Here is a 19,255-nt window from a genome sequence, read left to right as displayed (position 1 = left end):
TCTAGGGCCCGCACCGTACACAATAACCTTCCTTGTGCAGAATGTAGTTACACAGTATTGTGTTCACAGGGGGAACGATGAGCAAAGAAGTTTCTGTGACTATACACTACTTTTTCTTATTCTTAAGTTTTATAAAAAAACGTAAACTTCATCCTAATTTTGCATTTAGCATGTTTATTTTTTTTATTATTGTTATTTAGTTATGCTAAACTTTGCCATCTCTTATGTGCAGTTTTCATGCCAGGATTACAGGAGGCTTTCCCAATGCTGACTTTCGTATACTTAAGTGGAGTTTCAGTTGACCTTAAGGCAGATACACATCAGATAAGAAAACTCAGAACACAAAAGACAGAGGCCAAGCAGTTTGAACCAGAAACGCAGCTGATGAATCTGGGCTTTATTAAAGCATTTGATGCAGTGCCTCAAAAAATTTCACTTGAAAAATTAATTCAGATTTTCTTGGATCTAGGAACTTCCATGTGTTTCGAAAATTAATTGGAAGTTGTCAGGTTATGAAAGTGGCAATAATATTACATGAAAGGGTGGTGCCTGGGATAATTTGAGATATATCTTTTAACAATGAACTAATTAAATGGGAAGATGACGCTAAACTGGGCAACAGTAGCAAGAAAAAAAAAAGGTAAAACAAACACCAGAAACATACTTTTAAGAACTTAAGAAGACCTGAGTAAATAAGATGAGATTTAGCATAAAAAATGGAAGATAGGACAGTTAGGCAACACCAGTCCAAATTCATCAGGGATGATATACAGCACCAGGAAAACAGTAACACAGAAAAAGCCCTTCAGGTGACAGGAGTAGATTAGCTCTGAGGCTGCAAAGCAGTGTGGGCTTTTAAAAAGAGGTGATTTTTGTTTCCACATGCCAAAGCAGCTCTGCACTATGGACAGTGACAGCAGAAGTCTCTTTCTTTCTTCTTTTTTGAGACTAAGCCTTTTTAACAGACTTAAATCATCTCCTAGGATAAATTACAAAAAGGATCTGGCTTCCTGTACAGTGAATGTTCCTATGTTTCTCTGCTCGAATTTATCCCATTATTTGGGTTTCTGCTAAACTGAAAAACTTTAAGGAAGTTCTCTCTTTTGCTAGTTTTATTGTTTAAGGACTCATGGACAATCTTCAGATCTGTCACTACAATTAAGCAGTATGTGCCTTTGCACCTTTCCAACAAGTCAGTCTTTCTGAACAAGTTTCCCTATTTTATTTGGCTCTCCAAGAATGTTCAAGGTTCAAGAACAAAGTCCTAGAGCAGATAGACAGAAGAAGGGTGCAATACAGAGGATGAGGGAGCTTCCCCTAGCATTTGCAGTGAAACACACCTGATACCACATGCCACATGGCAGACGGGAAGATGCCTGAGTTGGGACAGCTCCCAGTCCAGAGCTGAATTTCCCAAGATGCAGCTGTAGCAACACAGAGAAATAATTACTTTCATGGCCTGAAGATAATGGAGTTACTCCAGACTCCCCTGATGTGACATAGCAGAATTTGATTTAGTGAAATCTATCAGGCTGTTGAATAGTGTGACATTGGAGGCTATGAACGCTTTATTGTTCAGATTGTTTTTAATTACACTGGGCAAAATCTCGCAATCTTGTAACGCATCATGGTGCACATAAAACCATCAGTAGGTCCTTCAGCCTCTGGCTTACGGAAGAAACCAGCTTTTATTTTCACTGTGCATCACAAAGGGAAATCGGGTGCACAAAAGGTTCTCCCAAAGAGAAGCAAAATACATGTTAGCCTGCAAGCTGCAATGTATGTTAACCTGCCACTGTACGGGCCTTCCCGAGTTAACCCCTGCTCGGCAGCGTTCGCTACCCAGCGCATATTACGTTAATCATAACTGCTGGACCTAACGCTTATCACACTGGGGAATCATCATAAACTATTAAAATCAACACAACGGTTGAAAAAAAAGCCATTCAGGACCAAAACGCTACGGGCACTTCCCACCTGTGAGTGCCTCCCAGAAGCCGGGCAGCACCGGGGGCTGCAGGGCGCCGGGGCTGCTCGGGAACCCCGCGCCGCAGCCCCGCTCGCGGGGGCAGCGGCGGGCAGGCCGCCGGTCCTTGCCCGCGCCGCAGGGCCGGGAGCGGCCCGGGAGAACCGCCCCGCCGCCGCCGCCCCGGCCCGGCCGCGCTCCCCGCCGCCGCGCACCGGCGGCCGCTCCCGGGGGCGGGCGGCGCCGATCCCGCCCCCCGCCCGCAGCAGCCGCCAGCGAGGCGGGCGGGCGGCGCACGCAGGCGGCCGGCAGCCCTCCCGCCGTCCGGCCGGCCCTCCCTCCCGCCGGGCCGCGCCGCAGCCCGCGGGCGCGGCCAGGAGGCGGCGGGGCCGCGGCTCCCCGCCCGCCTCCCAGGCGCGGCGCGGCCCGGGACTCCGCGCCTTTCCGCGGCTCTCCGTCCGCCCTCCGGCGAGATGTTATGGCCGAGCCGGCGCCCAAGGGCGGCGTAGGGCAGGGCGGGCGGCGGGAGGATGAGGCGGCGGCCGCCCCCAGCTTCGAGGACTACGAGTGCAAGATCTGCTACAACTACTTCGACCTGGAGCGGCGGGCGCCCAAGCTGCTGGAGTGCCTGCACACCTTCTGCCAGGAGTGCCTGAGCCAGCTGCACCTGCGGGCCGCCCAGCAGCCGCCCGCCGCCTCCGCCGCCGACTCGGGGCCCGGCCGCTCGGCCGGCGGCTCCCTGGCCTGCCCGCTCTGCCGCCACCGCACGGCGCTGCCCGACCACCGCGTCCACGGCCTCCCGGTCAACACCAAGCTGGCCGCCGCCTGCCCGCCGCAGCTGCGGGCCCGCGACCCGCTGCCCCAGGACAGCCTTCCGCCGCTGCCGCCCCGCCGCCCGCCCCGCGCCCGGGAGGCGGCGGCCGCGCTCGCCCCGGCGGCCCCCGGCCCCGCCGGCCGCGCCGGGCCGCGCTCCTCGGGCGGCGGCTACGAGAGCTGCCAGAGCTGCAAGCGGGCGGCGCTGAGCGCCGGCTGCGTGTGCGTCGTCGTCTCCTTCCTTTCCATGGTGGTGCTGCTCTTCACCGGCCTCATCTTCGTCAACCAGTACAGCGGCGACGCGGGGCCCGGCGCCTCGGCCTCGCCGTCGCCGGTGGGGCCCATCTGCCTGTCGGTGGCCAGCATCCTCGCCCTCTTCTCCGTAGTCGTCACATGGCTCATCTGCTGGCTCAAGTACCGGCCCGAGGCGGCGACCGGCGGGGCGACGGCCAACGGCACCCCGCGGGGCCGGGCTGCGGCTGCCCGCCGGAGCGACTCGTAGCGCCGGCCGAGCCGAGCGGAGCGGAGCGGGGCCGGGCGGCGAACGGCGCTGCGGGGCTGAGCGGGGCGGGCGAGAGCGCGGAGCGGAGCGGGCTGGGCGGGACCCGGGCGCCGCTGTGAGGGGACAGCGCGGCCGGGCGGCGCTGCCAGGGCGGGGAGCGGCGCGGCCGCGGCCCCTGCGCGCAGGTACCCCCGCGTTTGGGTGGCGTGAGCCCCGAACGGGCGAGGCCGTGGCTCTCCGGGGGTAACGGGCCCGCCAGCGGTGGGCGTGGGGCCTGCCGTGGTGGCGGGGGCAGCAGGGCCCGGGCCCGCCGCGGGCACAGGCCCGGCGATGGTGACGCCCCGGGCCCGCCACGGTGGCGTGGTGGGCCCTGCAGCCAGGCCAGCCCGCGGCTCTGGCAGCGCCCGAGGTGGCGGGGATGGGCTGCGGAGGGTCCGTCCGCTCTGGAGGGAGAGCAGGACGCGTGTCTGTAGCAAAGATGTCTGGAAGGGCCTCCCCGAGGAGCTGGGGCTCTGACTGAGGCTGGGAAGCGCGCTCCTCCCCGCCTCTGTCGGGAGCGTACCCTGATTTCTGTGCTCCCCGATGCAGAAGGACACAATCTCGATTAAAGAAAACTGGCTTACTGTTGCCCCCACCTGGAAGATAATTGGAGAGATTCGCTGTGGTTAGGAGCAGAAGAGGATCGCGGTGTTAAACGCGTTTTGTGTTTTCCCTTTTATGAAGTTAATAAGTACGTACAGAAGAAGCTATAACAGAAATGTATTCTCTTAAAGAAACTGAGCCAAAGTTTCCCTACAATGTATTGAGAACGGTTTTGTTATAATTTTATTAGAAGGCCATTGGGCCCTCTGTTGGTTGCTTAAAATAAGCTTTGTTATTTAATTCTTTGAAATTCTCATTTAATGTGGGAGACTGAAACACTACATTGCACACTTAAAACAATTTATGGAGGATGATTTAATTAATGGAGCTCTAAAACAGAGCTGAGAGACTACATTAGGGAGTAATATTTCACTGACCATTGATTTCAATTTTTACACAGTGAGAGAAGCCCACATTAAAATATGGACTTTCAGCATCACTGTAAAAGTGGAACACAGTAGCATAATGTCTGTATTGAACGTTTGGGTCGAGGTAGCTATAATGTGATGATGATTTTCCCCTCTTGGTAAGTTTCTCTTCTGTGTTATGAGTTTCTGTAAAGGCCAGTAGCAAATGTTTGTGTTTTGCAAGGTTGGAACATCAAGGGTATCTTTGAAATGTGATGACATGCTCATAATATGAAATGGAAAAACATTGCCATACAGCTGGTTTTGTAGTATATTAAGGAGAGCACTCTATATAGATACCGTTCTATGTTGCAGGATAATTCATTTGGTGCCTGAATTTTTTTAACTTAATTAGTTGTTATAATTATTCTATTGGGAATAAGATAATGCTGCTTATTCCATGTTTCTACACAGTACTGTAATGGAATGAGGTAATTATTTTCGTGCTTAACATTTCAAGAATTTTAAAAGTGATCTTTTAGTATGTGTGTTTTGCAAGCTGTCTGCATGATATTCTGACAAGTATCCTCTTAATAGACCTTTACTTGACCACTTCTATTTATCACAAGTGCAAAGGAATTTATTATGTAGAAATGTAAAGACAGCAGGTAAAGATGTGTGATGTGTTTTATGACTGCACAAGTGATGTGTGCTGTGCATTGTCTTGATTATCACAAATCTGTGAAAAGCAACCCCCTGCCCAAAAACCCCACAAACCCAAGGAGTATTTATACAGACTCTGTTAAGATGGGCACAGTTTGTGGAAACAGTATATGATTTTTGTGTCACTTATGTCTATTTTAAAAAGATCTGCACCAGCCTTTTAAAGTCATATATCATAATATAAAGACCCTGAGGAGATAAATTACTGGGATCAGCTGTGGCTCTGACCATGGTTGGCATGTTTAGACCAGTGTTTTCAAACTTGGAGTTGCTCGTTAGCCGTGTAAAAGGTGCGTGCCTCATAAAATCAGGCCTGACTATCAGCCCTTGTTGATTTCAGCAGTAGTTGTGGATGTTCTGCACCAAAGAAAATCACGAGACTTTTCTTTAAGCATCTAAATGTGAATTTAGATGGTTGACTTCAGGTAAAAATATTTGAAAATTTTGGCCTTAACCTCTTTGTTCTTCAGTTAATGCATCTGTAAAGTTTGATAATAGTGTTGACCTACCTCACAGGCAAGATGTGAGGCTTTATTTATTAAAGTTTTTAAGCAATTGGAGATCCTTGAAGAGAAGGTGCTATAGAAGTGAAAGTATTATTATAAATGATACTGTAGTAAGAATAAATGTATGTAAATTAATGGACATAAACAGCAGCAATGTTTTCTAAGAAAAATAAATATATGAAATATGTACATGTGTACATCATATGCACCAATATATGATTTACCTATTTGTGCTTCTACTGCAAATGCAGCATGCGTTTCAGCATTTCTGTTAAATCGGGTAAGCTCCGGTACCTTGCAGTTTAGGTGAGCCCGCCAAGCAGTTGCTGCTGTAACTCCGTCTCATGTAGCCGTGCCGAAGCCGTGAGCACTCGTGAGGCTCTGCCGGAGCTCACTGCTGAGCTCCTGCTCTACTCCTGCGAGCTTTCTGGCCGCGGTGAGCAGCGTGGATGTGGCAGGTGCGGTGCCAGCACTGTTTGGGCAAGCGAGCTCGCACCAACTTGGGCATGTTTACAGGAGCTGCAGTCGCAACAGAAGCTATTATGTAGCTATGCCCCGAAATACTGATTACAGTAAGAAATGTATACTCCATCTTTTTCTTTCCACATCATAGTTTTATTCTTGCCTTTTCTCTGTAAACGGTATTTGCCATTTTGACTAAACCAATGGTTTCAACTGGGATCTGTGGACTACTTCTAAAGGATCTGCGAAAGGTAAGTAAGAAAAGCAAATAGACCATCAGAAGCTTAAATTTGTTCCATGAGGGTCAACTTTAAAATGTTCAGAGGTTGGCACATTACAGACAGTTGAAGATCACGGGCCTAAACAGGATTTTCAGGTTTATTCACAACTGAAAAATCATATTACATATCAGGTTCCTACCCATATGTTTGAAAATATTTCAGAGCCAAATTAAAATGGACAGTCTGACCGTATGCCAAATCCCTCTCTCTGCTTATGCAAATTTTGGGGAACTCCACTGGTTTCAGGAGCGTTAGTCTGGATCCCTGTCACAGTACCAGTCAGAAAAAGTCATGCATTGTATACATCTCTGGCTACTGTAGATTCCCAGTATTATATTTGTATTTTGGGTTCCTTTGAGTGTACAAATTGCTTGTCCAAAGCAAAACTTCGCTCAAGTTTCAGTAAAAAAAGTTTAGTAAAATACAAGAAGAGAAAATCCGTATGACTGGTGGTGTTTTATTATTGTAACTATCGTAACTAACACTTGTGTTTTCTAGTTGTTTAAAAGAAGTATGCATCAGTTACCATACCCACACATCTTACAGAAAAAAAAACACAACACAGTGCCTTGGGGCACCCTGTGGGAAAGCAGAGAAGGCGGGGTATGCCACAGCACTGTGGCGAAAATCATGGGAAATACAAGCTGCTGTGTTTTTTTCCTTGCTCTTTTTTTTTTTTTTCTGCACAACATTTCTCTGCGTTACACAGTCTGAGGTACAAGCAGCTACAGCCAAGAAATGGAAGCAGCAGGAAAGTAAGCAAAGGCCTGAAGTTTTCTCAGGAATTTTTTGACCTCCGTGAGATCACAGGCTGTGTGAACTCTGAAAGATCCTGTAGTTTGCAGTCGTGCGAGAAGATCTGAAATGTTGTGTGGAAACACATTCTTCTGCCAGAGTGGAGCATACTGGACTCCAGACTGGAAGATTAAATTGAATGTTAAGTTCATGATCTGGAATAGGCCGACAGACTTCAGTGGTATTAGTCCAAGAGAGGGAGAAAAAAGCAGATAGGAGGGCAGAGCCCAGCTTGCCAACACAGAACCTGGGTGTGTAGTCCTGTAGTGTAAACTCTTCTTGTCCATCTCACCTGGGACAGGTGACTCCCATCTCTGCCTGAGGGAAGTTCTCACTGGAGCAGGAGAAATCTCAGTATATGCCATTTGCAGGGAGCCTCTGCTCTTTACGATGTGTGGAGATGTGTTAGGACAATCACTACCACATTACAACTCTTGTTCTTTCATGTTGCCCCTCTTAATCACTTCTGAAGAATTCAGATTTTTAAAGCACACTATTATATTTTTAACACATACCATGTACCTTCAGTGCCACAGTAGTAATTTTTATTTCTGCTCTCTCCTTTGAAAGTGTCTCTGTAAATACTGTGGCTCCAAGGAAGGAATTATTCCTTTCTACACCACTAGCCCACAAGTAGTAAGTAATCATACAAAGTTAATTTACATAATGGCAGGTATTCATCTTTTGAAAGGCAAGTTTGACAGGAAAACACTTCAGTATTTCATAAATGCATGGAAAGAATAAAAGCCTCAATTATCCAGTTGGATTGGTTAGAAGTTCTGCATACAGAGATACTTTTGTATTCCTTTATCATGCAAAAGGCAACATAGCAGTTACTCTTGTATTTATGATAATTGGAAATGCACCACAAAGCCAAATAATAAAGAAGTAACTAACACCAATGCGTACTGAGTTGTACATCCCTACAAGTTAGAGCAATGACCTGAATTTCCAGAAGTGACTGCTGGTTTGGTTCCAATCTATTTTCGTTTGGGTGGAGACAGCATTTTAGAAGCACATTTTGAAAATCAAACTTAATAATAGTATTGTGGGCTGAGAACCCAAAAGGCCATCTTATGCTGAAAATTGAATTTCTGTCTGCATTTATACTTTACAGAACAGGAAAGAATAAACTTCAGGTATTTTTTCCTTGCACTGTAAAAATACATTATTAAAATATGGTGGATTACAGGTGTCCATGGAAATACTCTTGCTTCTTACCTTAGTGTTCTTATTTTGTACCTTGAATTACCATTCACAGGGATTCAGGTTTGCTTTCAAGGCTTACATCCTGAAGTAGCTTATTGTGTATAACGCTTTATATAAAATATCTTTTGCAAATGATGGAAGAGTGAGTTGCCTTCACGCGGGCATTTACCACAGGCTGAAGAATACAGATGTAGTTATAGGGTTAATGTGGATTTTCAGTTGAAGTCCTACTTCAGTGAGCAATTCTGCTGCAGTGGGGGAACTATTCCAACTGGCCAAGGCTGCTGGTTGTGCAAAGTCCCGCTGAATGGGATTTTTGGGTGCGTGTGAATGACAAGCTTCTCTGGAAAATGGTGTGCAATCGCGTAATCGCACCTGGTGCTGAAAACCTTTCCTTAGAGGAACAGTTGTGAATCCCAAAAGCTGCTGTTGGAGCTCCCTTGCTTGTGTTCATGCCTAGCACAGACCAGTCTCTTTCCTGTATCAGTGTGTTCTGTGTATCAGTGAAAATTTCACAGCTGCTGAAGATTGTTCAAATATGAATGTGCACATCGTTCAGAGGAATGTTTTTTAATCATCTCTGATCTGCAGGCTTGAACATAAACAATGCATTTGATATTAATATGGTGTGAGCTAAGTTTATGGGCATGATATTGAGTGCCTAATATTCATTGGAAATAAAAGCATAGGCAAATTGTGTGCCTAACTTTGTTGGAGCTCTTGGTGTGCACTTAAATCCTCCTGAGCTCAATGGTCCATTTCTCTGTGTTATGGATATTTTGTAGGTATAATGTCCCTGTCTGTACTGCTGGTTTGGAGGATATACTTCATCTCACCGCAAGTTAGTTAATTTTGTTAGCATATTAGGTTGCCAAAGAAAACTTAAATCTTTCTTTGTATTCACCTCTGCTTATTTAAACCAGACCGGAGGTGGCCCCTTGTCAGTTGCCTGTTGGTGCAAGATCTTCACACACACATTACAAATCTTCCCTTCGTGTTACAAATGGATGATGGATCTTTCATAGCTACGATTTCTAATGTTTCTGAAGGGTATTTAAATTGGGTGAATCACTTTAATTAAAGCTAGAAAATCCTGAAATTTGTCCTTCTTCTACATTTTATCCAGGTGGATGTAGAAGTGGAGATACTGGGAAGCAATGCCACAACAGCGTTAACAAAATGCAGTTTCCGTCATGGGGGATATTTATATTCATACTAGATGTATTCAACTACGCTGATCTTTGGTCAGTGTGGCATAGAATACCTTTGCTTGTGTCATGGGAAGGAGCGATGCTGGCCCTCCATTTGGTGTGTGTCTCCTCTTAATAAAAACACCCAGGTCCGAAAACAGCCTCACAGCCCTGGCTCTGAGCTGGTCTCAGGTGTGTGTTTCACATCTCATGCAGATAGTGAGATTTTGGATCAAGGTGAATGTAGTCTGTTACAAATCACTTCAGCTGCAAAATATCTCAGTTGTTTTAAGGCGATTTTTACAGTAAACGAATATTGTGAAGTTGATTTGTCTCATTGGATTATGAAATTTGGGAGGATTTTTTTTCCTGTTATTATTTATCCCTTAGTCCTACTCCTGATTTGTCAAGGAATCTAAATCTTAACACTTCAGCTCATTACAGGTCCAGATGTAAGCAACGTTTCGCCATCCTATTTCTAGGTTATTTAACCATTTAGCAAAATCTAACAAATCCTTTTTTGTTATTATTTTCTTGTATTTTGATTAACAGTGAATAGCAGTAATGGCATTTGTTGGTTGTTTTTTTTTTTTTTAATGACTGAAATTTGAGAAATATGCTTGACATATAAATCAAAATTTGTTCTCCTTTAAAAACGGCAAGAATGAAACTTTGTATGACTTAGACAATGTGGTGATAAGCAATAGTGCTGGCTTGATTTCCACGTTGTAAATAAGGACTTGTTAGTCAGGTGGTTAGTATTAGGGGACAGAAAAAATATTATTCTATAGAAAAAAAGCTGTAACTATTGAAAACTTTGAAGAAAATGAAAGCTTAAATATAAAATAGAAACCAGACTTTCTTCTAGTCAGGTAGCAAACGTTTCTCTCAGAATAAATTTAGATGTCTCTGTATTTTTTAAGTATCAAAATCGCATGAAAAATAGGTGACATTCTAGTTGTTCTAGAAGTTCCTTCTGCTCTCTCTCTGAAGGCGAGGGAAGAGTCTCTCTTTGGTAACAATCACTCAAAGTGCTCGCCGGGGAGGGGCAGGGTCTGACCAGCCCTGGGGAGCTGGGTGCCCCCGAAGGGCACAGCCGCGGGCCCGTGGTGAAAGAGCCCAAAATGCCCCAAGTCTTCCGCTGTGTTTGTTCCCGTTATGTTTTACTTAACCCAGCAACGCGTCGAAAAAAAGCGCCCGGCACTGACATCGGCGGTGCTGGGCGGCGGGGGAGCAGGAGCCTTCCGTTTGAGCGGGATGGCGGAGAAGGAGCGGCCGGGGAGCAGCGGCACCAGCCCGCGCTGCGCGGCGCGGGGGACCCGCTGCGGGCGGACGGGGATGGAGCCGGAGCCCTCCCGCCCGCCGCCTGCCCTGCTCCGCTGCCCTGGCCCGGGGCGTTGGAGGGCGGTCTCCCCACGGCCCCTGGCCGCCGGCGCCGGCGGGTCACGGCTCCGGCACTGCGAGGCCCGGCGGGGCGCTGGCCCGCGGCTCCGCGCCGGAGGAGCCCCCGACCCGGGCCCGGGCACCGCTGCACCGGGCAGACACCGAGCGGGCCGCCGGTCCTCCCCGGCCAGCCTTCACCTCACCTTTCATGCATTGTTTTCTCCCCTGTTTTGTTTTCTAGTCTGATGTCCTTTGCTTTCTTGCTGTCCTTCCTTCTTTCCCTCTCGCTCTTTCATTATTTCTTTTTCTCCTCTCTTTCTCTTTCTATCCGTTTCTCTCTTCCCAGATTTTAATCCAGTTCTTCTTTAAAACAATAAGTGGTGAAATCCTATAGCTGCAGGCGAAATACCGATTAATGAATTCAATGCCTGTGCTAGTAGGGCCGCTCTTAGTATCGTTAATTCCTGGCTCCATCACGTTTAGATGGGGGGCGGGAGGGAAAAAGGGAGGAATGTCCCGGGTGACTCTTGGGGACCGAGGAATGGGTGCTTGCCGGTGCCCCGATACCTGTTGGCAGACCCGGAGTGGGACACGCAGGGCCACGCGTGTTCCTCGTTCTCCTCTGCTGCTGTGGAAATCCCTTGTTCGGAAGGCAAAGGGATTTGATCAGTCCGTAAAAACCCTGACGGTCTCTTGACTGCAGTAAAACTCCCGGTGGAAATCTATTGTGATACTGCTGGAATTAATAATCACTGGTGTTTTTACAAGTAATTAACGAGGATTAGACGCTTCATTTTGAAATATGGCTGTTAACTACGAGGGAGGTGGGGAAGGGAGAGGCGAATTTCTGCTCCCGTGGGTGAGACTTGCAGGTGGGAGCTGGGGAGCCGGCCCAGCCTGGTGGGTTATTTCCTCCTCTCTCTGAGCTGAATCTGAAATTCGACTGGAAGCTTTTAAATTATAAATAAATGTGTCTCTTTGCATGGGAGGACCAGCCCGTCCCTGCCGCCGTGGCCCGCAGGAGCGAGCCCACCCCGCCGCTCCCTTCTGCCATTGAGCCCGAGACCGCAGACGCATCTCCGTCCTTGTCCTGGCAGGCATGTGTTAGTGTGGAGTGGCAGCTGCAGTATCGCTTACTGGAGGATCTGGTAGCAATCAGAAAGGTGAGGAGTTAGTGAAATACATGTTGTATTTATTGCCAGTTTACAGGGAGAGAGGGCCGCCGGTACCGCAAAGGGAGTCGTTTGTAGGGTTAAATGTTTAAGCCTTGTCCCACTGGCAGCCTCGCCGGCCTGCGAGGAGTTTTATTTCGTCCTTCCCGTGGGTCGCCGCCCAGCCCGGAGCACAGCCGGTCCCTGGGCCGGGGCCAGGTGCCCCCGAAGGCCAGACCCGTCGGGCAGCGGGCGACGGAGCGGGCTCCCCTGGGTGTTCGCTCCCTCCCATGTCTCCCTCTGGGCCGCGGTGGCGGGATCGACCCACACACGGAAGTGCTTTGCCATCGCCCTCCCGGTTTCCCTTGCCTCCGTGGTCCTGGCAAAGGCGATCCCCACGGACCTATCCTCGGAAGAAAACTCCTCCCTACGCGGGGCAGCGGCACAGCCCCTCCTTTCCCCTCGACCCCGGACAGCGAAGCTCCGGAGTGGCTCGCCTCAGTGGTGCCGGCGGTGCTTACGGGGTTCTGGAGTCCCCTGCCCCTGTCCTTACACAGAGCCTCCTCCGGTACCGAGCCGCCCCGCCAGCTTCGCGCCCCGCACCGAGCCCTTCTTGGGCTGCCAAACGCGCTGTGGCTGTAAATTAATGAAAACGTAACAATTCAAACGAAAAAAAAAAAAAAAAAAAAAGGACGGTGCTGAGGCGTGCGGATAGGACATAAAAGCGATGGAAAAAGGTTCAAAGCTTTCCATGATGACTTTTCAACCTTTATTTATGTGCCTATTAATGCAATATCCATCATGGAGATATACATCTTTATCCTTTCAACTGATATGCTGGGAATCAATTGGATATGCAGATTACATTTCATAAGTTTCCAAATGCTAATCTCCCCGGCCCTGTGCTGGTAATTTCTTTTTTCGCCAAATAGTATTATGTTTCTGAAAAAAAAAAAAAAAAAAAAAAAAAAAAAGAAGAAGCCCTTAAAACAATTAATCCTAAGGCTACTTGTCTAGAAATATTTTCTAAAGCTCGGCCCCAGGAGCCGGGCGGAAAGCGACGCTCCCTTCCCGCTCCACCGCCGGCCCGGGGCTTTCTCGGGACACCGGCCCCCGGTCCGGGTTCCGCCGGGACGGAGGCGTCTGCGGGCTCGGCGCGGGTCCAGGGCAGCCCCTGCACTCGTAGTGCGGAGCTTGGTGGAGCCGGGGGAGGTGTCCGAGCAGGTATTTTTCCTTCTAAACCTGGAGGTGGGGTCTGGCTTCCTCCCCGGCGCTGGAACTCGGCCTGCCCGCCGGCTGGGGAAGCGACCTGAACGGGAGCCGGGCGAGCGCTCCCGTCCCACCGCCGGGGCCGTGTTTCCCGGCCGGCTGCCCCGTGGCGCGGCGGCGGGGCTCCCTCACAGGCTCCGGCTCGGCAGGTAATGTCCCTGGATACCTTTGGGACCGTAAGCGGGAAGGGATTGATTTGCAAAAGAACTGCCTGGAGAGGCTTCCTCTGGTAGGACTCCGTTCGCGGAGCTTATTTCTAAGAGAGAAACTGGGCTGTACGGGGCTGTTTGTCGCTGTTAACTGGTCGTTTCTCTAGTGTCGCCGCCCGCGGGATGCCGCAGGGTGCCATCACTGACCGCCTCTCTCCCTGCCCCACTCTTGCTCCCCGCCGCCCCCCTACTATCGCGTCCCCTGCTCCAAGCAGAGGGTTTATTAACCGTTCGTATCACTATAACCCCCAAATTACTAGAACAGTACTGAAGTTTCTCTTTTTTGCTGTGTTACAACTCGCCGTCGTACTCAGACCACTCTCTTCCAAAAAAGTCGATCTCGGTTTAATTTAACACGCCTCTGGTCCTTGGCAGGACTCGCATTTCCCCACGACTCGCTTGCGGCGGGGACGGAGTTTCTTAACGCGGAGCACACGGTGGGGATGGGCCAGCGACTGCTGGGACCCCGCAGCGCCCAGCACCGCAGCCCCCAGCTCCCCATCCCGCCGGGCGGGCGGGCCCCGCCGGGTACGCGCTGCTCCGGGGACACGCTCCGCCGCAGCATCCTCTGTCCCGCTCTGTGCTCGGCCGGTACGAGTTCCCCCAAACTCACGAATCCGCCCGCTTTGTAGGAGGTGAAGAAAGAGGGAAACCTGTATAAAGAGAGATACATCGGGTGAAACCGAACTCGGCCAACCCCGGGTCAGCCTCCGCTCAGAGACCCCAAACCCAGCAGTTTCTTGAGAGGTGTTTATTGCGGGGGCAGCGTGGAGCACAAACCAGAGGCGCCCATATACATTATTTGTGTCTTTCTTTCCTTCTTTCTTTCTGACTTCCCCTTTCCTTTCCTTTTCTTTCATTTCCTTTCTCAAATAAACGTTTATATTCACGAAGCTGTACCCTCCTCTCCATATCCCTTGGAAATAGTTAGGCGGAGAATCCCCTCTGAAATCCTTATGAGGAATTAATGTATGCGCACAAACCCGGAAACGGCATAATTGATTTATTTCTAATAGAGGAGAAACCAGTAATGTTACCGTTCAGAAATGATTGCCTGTGTTCTTAATAGCTCTAATTTTCACTGTCCATTTGATGTGCTGCAGGTTTAATATAGAGCTCTTACTAATCCAATTAAAAGTGCACCTGGCCTGGAAGAACTCTGTAATTAGCAGGAGCATTTTTAGCTATTTCCACTGGAAAACCGTGAAATCATCTCTGCTGGCCTAAAGGACTGTAATGCGGGGGTGGGGGCGAAGAGGGGAGGGAGGAGCGGGGCCGGGCATTCGTGCCTAATCTTTTTCCCTTGAATTTTTAACAGTTCCCGTGCGGGAGGATGCGGCTGTTTCATCTCGGAGCACTCGGTGTCTGGTAGCGCAGGACTAGACTAGGTGGGTTTCTCACGGCATTCCCCTCCAGCCCACGCGAGTCCGGTCCAGAAGCCTGTCCCGGTGGAGTGGGGCAACAGACGTGGGGCTCTGGGGGGGGCTCTGGCGTCCCTTGCGAGCCCTACGGGGCCGGGGACACGGGAGGTGCTGCGGGAGCCGCGGCCGCAGAGCGGAGCCGCCAGCCCCGTCGGGGGTGTGCGCCCAGGCCGGCCTTGCTCCGGTGCGACGGGCCCTTGGCCTCCGCGGGAGCGGCGGCAGCTCTGGGGAGCCCGAAACGTCTCCTGGTACCGGAGGGCACGGAGCCTGCCGGGATGTCCCCGGCGCCGCACACGTGCCCACGCAAGTACACGCGCGCACACACCACGCACACGGACGCACGGCGTTGAAGGGGGAAAGGTAGCGGACAATAACTGCCACGGCCGGCTCGCTACCGGGGGCGAGGGGCTCCGCTCCTCCCCTGCGCGGGTGAGGGATGAGGCAGTCCCCGTTCGCGGCTCCTCCTCGTGTGTACGTGGGTTACGGCCCGAGGCTCGCGGTGGCCGCCCCCGCCGCAGCCGCGAGTGGGAAGGGGTTCTGCTCCCACGCTCGGGGCCGCGGCGGTACCGGCGCTGAGGGGGCGGTCCGGCGGATGCTGTTCGTGCCCTGTGCGCTCCCGCGCTTCCCAAGCATGAATTAAATCTTAAATAACTTCGCCTTTTTTTTCTTAATAACAATTCTCCCGCCTTCCTGCCTCGAGTAAAACAAGCGTGGCAAGCAGCGCGGCGTGACCGGTGCCGTTGGAATATCTCCCGAAAGCGGTGTGTCCCGGCGGGGCGGCCGCTGCAGGCGCTCCCTCGGCTGGCGGCCGCGCTCCGCTACCCCGCTCCGGCCGGGACTTCGCGGGACTGGGGTTTCACGGGGCTCTCTACAGGTTTTCTCAAAGCTTCGCTCATTGCAGTGTTTTGTAACACAAACGCCGTGTAAAATACACGGGGGCTTCTCCTGCCATGTGAACTTTTCTTGCCAACCTGTTTCTTGGGCATGCGGAAAGCTTTCCCGAGCAGAGCCGGCGGCCGCCGCGCACGCAGGCTATTGGGTTTGTTTTTATGCGTTTAAAAAGTGATGGAAACCGCTCGGTTTGATCGCTGGGGCGCGGAGGTTTGAGAGAGCAGGAGCACGATTCAGAGCCTCTCGGGCGTGCGGGACACACGCCGCGGTGGGTGCCGCGAGTGACCGGGCGCGCCGGCTCCGTCTGCGGGCTCCTCCGCCCCGAGCACTCCGGTGCGGAGCCCGCCGCCAAACTCCGCGCCTGCTGCGCCGGGCAGCTGCCGCCTTTCCCGCGGCGGCCTGATCCGTTTGTCATGCCGGCCTCGGATTTCTGCTCAAATAACGCGAACTCTCGCCCGCCCCGGGGCCGGTACGGGCCCCGAAACGATGTACCAGCCCGTAAAGAAGAAGCGGACTGCGAGCCTAGAAAACATTGTTTCCCTCATTTCAAAGGAGGGAACCTGAACGATTCTCATCCTTGTGATTGATTAAGGTCTTGAATAACTTGAAGCTCTGGAGTGACAGTTACTGAATAGACTATTGCAAATAAAGAGCACTGTGGAAAGCTGGGCTGGCACTTCAGAGTGTAAAGGAGGCGAGTTTGCTGGCACTTACCAAGTTATAAATAAAAGGCCATGCACAATAGTACCTTCTTTAAGGACAGACAGTCTTTACAACACTCCTGGCGTCATATCCTGCTGTGGTCACTTCAGCTCCTAGGCAGACTTTACCTCTTTTATTTTTCCAGCAGTTTAGTTTGAATACTACAATAAATTCCTGGGAACAAACGCTTGTTAGTAAGACTTGAACACGCACCGCCTCGCACCCGTACACACCCGCATATACATGCATACGCGTGTAATGCAGGGACACACTCGCGCCATTGATTTTTAAAAGCAGAAATCCCCGCGGAGATTTCAATGGCAGGTCCTGCTTTCACAACCGTTAGCACCGTTTGGTCCAGAGATTTCTCTTCTGGACGGCGAGAGATTTCGGTGGAAGGAAGAAGACTTTTTCCTTAAAAAAAAAAAAAAGGAGGTTGTTCCCCCTGCCCCCCCGCTACTCGTGCTCGAAGGAGCAGAGCCAGGAGACAAAGCACTTTACGGGCAGCGAGGAACGGGCTGTCCCTTCGTGCCTGGCGGGGCAGGGCGGCGGCCCCGCGGAGCCCCGGAGGGACACTGGTCCCCACGGGTGCGAGGCCCGGGCCGCCTCCGGCTGGTGCACCGCTCCTCGGGGCGGCCGTCGGGGCGCCGAGCATTTCCCCGACACCGGCCATGCCGTGTCGTACCGGGCCGTGTCGTACCGGCCGGGGCGATGCGGGAGAGCCGCCTCTCTCGCCCAATCAGCGGGGGCGGCGCGGCCGGGCCGGGCGCTGGCGGCCAATCGCGGCGGCGCCACTGCGGAGCCGCGCCGGGGACGGAGCCGATAAATGTTCCCGGCCCCGCGGCTGCCGCTCCCCGCCGCACCGGGGACAGCGCCGCCGCCTCCCCCGCCGCCCGCCCCACCCCCCGCCTCGCCCGGCCGGGCCCCGGCCCCTGCCCCTGCCCTCCCGGTGCGGGGCAGCGCGGGTCACTGACAAAGGGGCAGCGGCGGAGCTGCCTCCTCCCCGCCCCAAGTAGCATCCCCCACCCCCTCCCGGGACCGCTCCTGATTCGGTGGAACTCGCTGACAGCGCGGATTTCTCCTAGATCAGCCTTCACCTGGATATAACACTGCCGGGCCGTCGCCGCCGCGATGACAACTTTGGCTGGAGCTGTCCCCAGGATGATGCGACCCGGGGCCGGGCAGAACTACCCCCGCAGCGGGTTCCCGCTGGAAGGTAAGGCCGCTCCCGGGCTGCTCCCCTCGGAACAGTGAGAATTGCTCCGTGCCGGGAGGCTGGAACAAAGCGGCTCACCCGGCCCGCCGAGGGCCGGCACACGGCAAGCTCACCGGACAGCCGGCGCGGCTCACACCCCCGGGCTGCCAGAGCCGCCGTCCCGCGGCGGGGCTGGAGCTGGGCCCTGTCCCGGGACGGGCATGGCTGGGGCCGTGCGGGGAAGGCCCGACTGCGGCTGGTGGCTCTGGCCTCGCACCGCAGGAATGGTCGCTCCACTCCGGCGACGGGAGCGGAGGGAACCGAACGGGAGGTCGGCGGCGCAGCGGCCCCTGAATCCGCTGTTCAGCAGAGTGCAGGGCACTGATTTGGGGACCCCAAAGTTAGAAAAAAAAAGTGGGGGAAAAGTTAGGGAAAAAATAAACGAAATCGAAAGGGACTTTAGAAACGAGCGCTTGTCCCGGCCGGGCTGGGCCGCTGCAACTGGTGAATCTTCCTCCAGGCTGTGGCGGTGCGAGAGCCTCGCAGCTCCGGGGAGCCCCGCAACCCGCTGCCCGGAGGGAGAATGGGTGTCTGCGGCGGCTCCCACCGCCGCATCCCGGGGCGTCGCCCGGGGAAACCGCAGGCTTCCCGCGCCGCTTCCCCGCTGGAGTCGGGCAAGCCCTGACACCCGGCTCCGGTGCGAGTGCAACAGGTGAAGCCGCCCCGCCGCCTTTTCCTGCCCACTGAGGCGGCAGCGCGGGGCTCCGCAGGGGCCGGTGGGCCCCGGCCGCGCTGCGGGGCGGCTGGGCGGGCGGGGGCGGGTGGCAGCGAGTTGCTTTACAGAAAAGCAACGACAAAGAAAAAAAAAAAAAACACAACAAACAAAAAACAATAACAAAAAAAAAAGAGCCAGCAGGATCCGAAGGAGACGTTAACGCCATTTCCCCCTCCTGCCTCCCCTCCCCTCCTTTTCTAGTCTCTACTCCTCTAGGCCAGGGCAGAGTCAATCAGCTCGGAGGAGTGTTTATCAATGGCAGGCCTTTACCCAACCATATCCGACACAAGATAGTGGAGATGGCCCACCATGGCATAAGGCCCTGTGTCATCTCTCGCCAGCTGCGAGTGTCCCACGGCTGCGTCTCCAAAATTCTCTGCAGGTACCAGGAGACGGGCTCCATCCGGCCGGGGGCCATCGGCGGCAGCAAGCCCAAGGTGAGCCCCCTCTGCGCCCGCCTGGAGCCGGGCAAACCCCGGACGCGGCGGCGGGGAGAGAAGCCCAGCCGGGACTCAGCGCAGGGTGGCCCCGGGGTTTGCAGGCGGGGGAGGCAGCACCCCGGGAAGGCCGGGGGGACCGTGCGGGGGCCGCGGGTGGGCGCAGACACGCACCGGTCCCAGCACCGCCTGCCTGTTGCTCCGAAAGTTTCCGAGGCTTTAAAAACTATTGTTGGAGTTAGTAGCATTTTTTTGTTATTAAGAAAGTGCTATTAAAGCAAGCAAATAAACAAAAACCTTCGCAAACGAAACTAGGGAGAAAGGGGCCGTTTTGTGAACATTTCGTTGTCCAAAGCCCCACGCGCCCGACGCTCAGCCCCGCGGTC

General features: G+C 52.7%; 2 protein-coding genes across 5 annotated transcripts in view; both read left to right on the top strand.

The window, feature by feature from the left end:
• Positions 1-2,295: 2,295 nt before the first annotated feature.
• RNF228 (ring finger protein 228) lies at positions 2,296-6,646 on the top strand. The gene has a single exon (XM_065640052.1). The coding sequence runs from the start codon at positions 2,445-2,447 to the stop codon at positions 3,279-3,281; it is 837 nt and encodes a 278-aa protein (XP_065496124.1). The 5' UTR covers positions 2,296-2,444; the 3' UTR covers positions 3,282-6,646.
• A 10,947-nt stretch (positions 6,647-17,593) lies between these two features.
• Positions 17,594-19,255, top strand: part of PAX3 (paired box 3) — a 75,726-nt gene continuing 74,064 nt past the window's right edge. For all 4 annotated transcript variants that reach the window (XM_065639911.1, XM_065639912.1, XM_065639910.1 and 1 more), the window contains exons 1-2: positions 17,594-17,678; positions 18,634-18,869. In XM_065639911.1, coding sequence (XP_065495983.1) covers positions 17,594-17,678; positions 18,634-18,869 — 321 coding nt within the window. The remainder of the gene's footprint in view (positions 17,679-18,633; positions 18,870-19,255) is intronic.

This window comes from Caloenas nicobarica, chromosome 8 (assembly GCF_036013445.1).
Source record: "Caloenas nicobarica isolate bCalNic1 chromosome 8, bCalNic1.hap1, whole genome shotgun sequence".
NCBI classification, from domain to species: Eukaryota; Metazoa; Chordata; class Aves; order Columbiformes; family Columbidae; genus Caloenas; species Caloenas nicobarica.
This window is presented reverse-complemented; position numbering and strand designations above follow the sequence as displayed.

Coding starts and splice junctions, on each gene's coding strand:
- RNF228 (XM_065640052.1), top strand. CDS start 2,445: ATGGCCGAGCCGGCGCCCAAGGGCGGCGTAGGGCAGGGCGGGCGGCGG.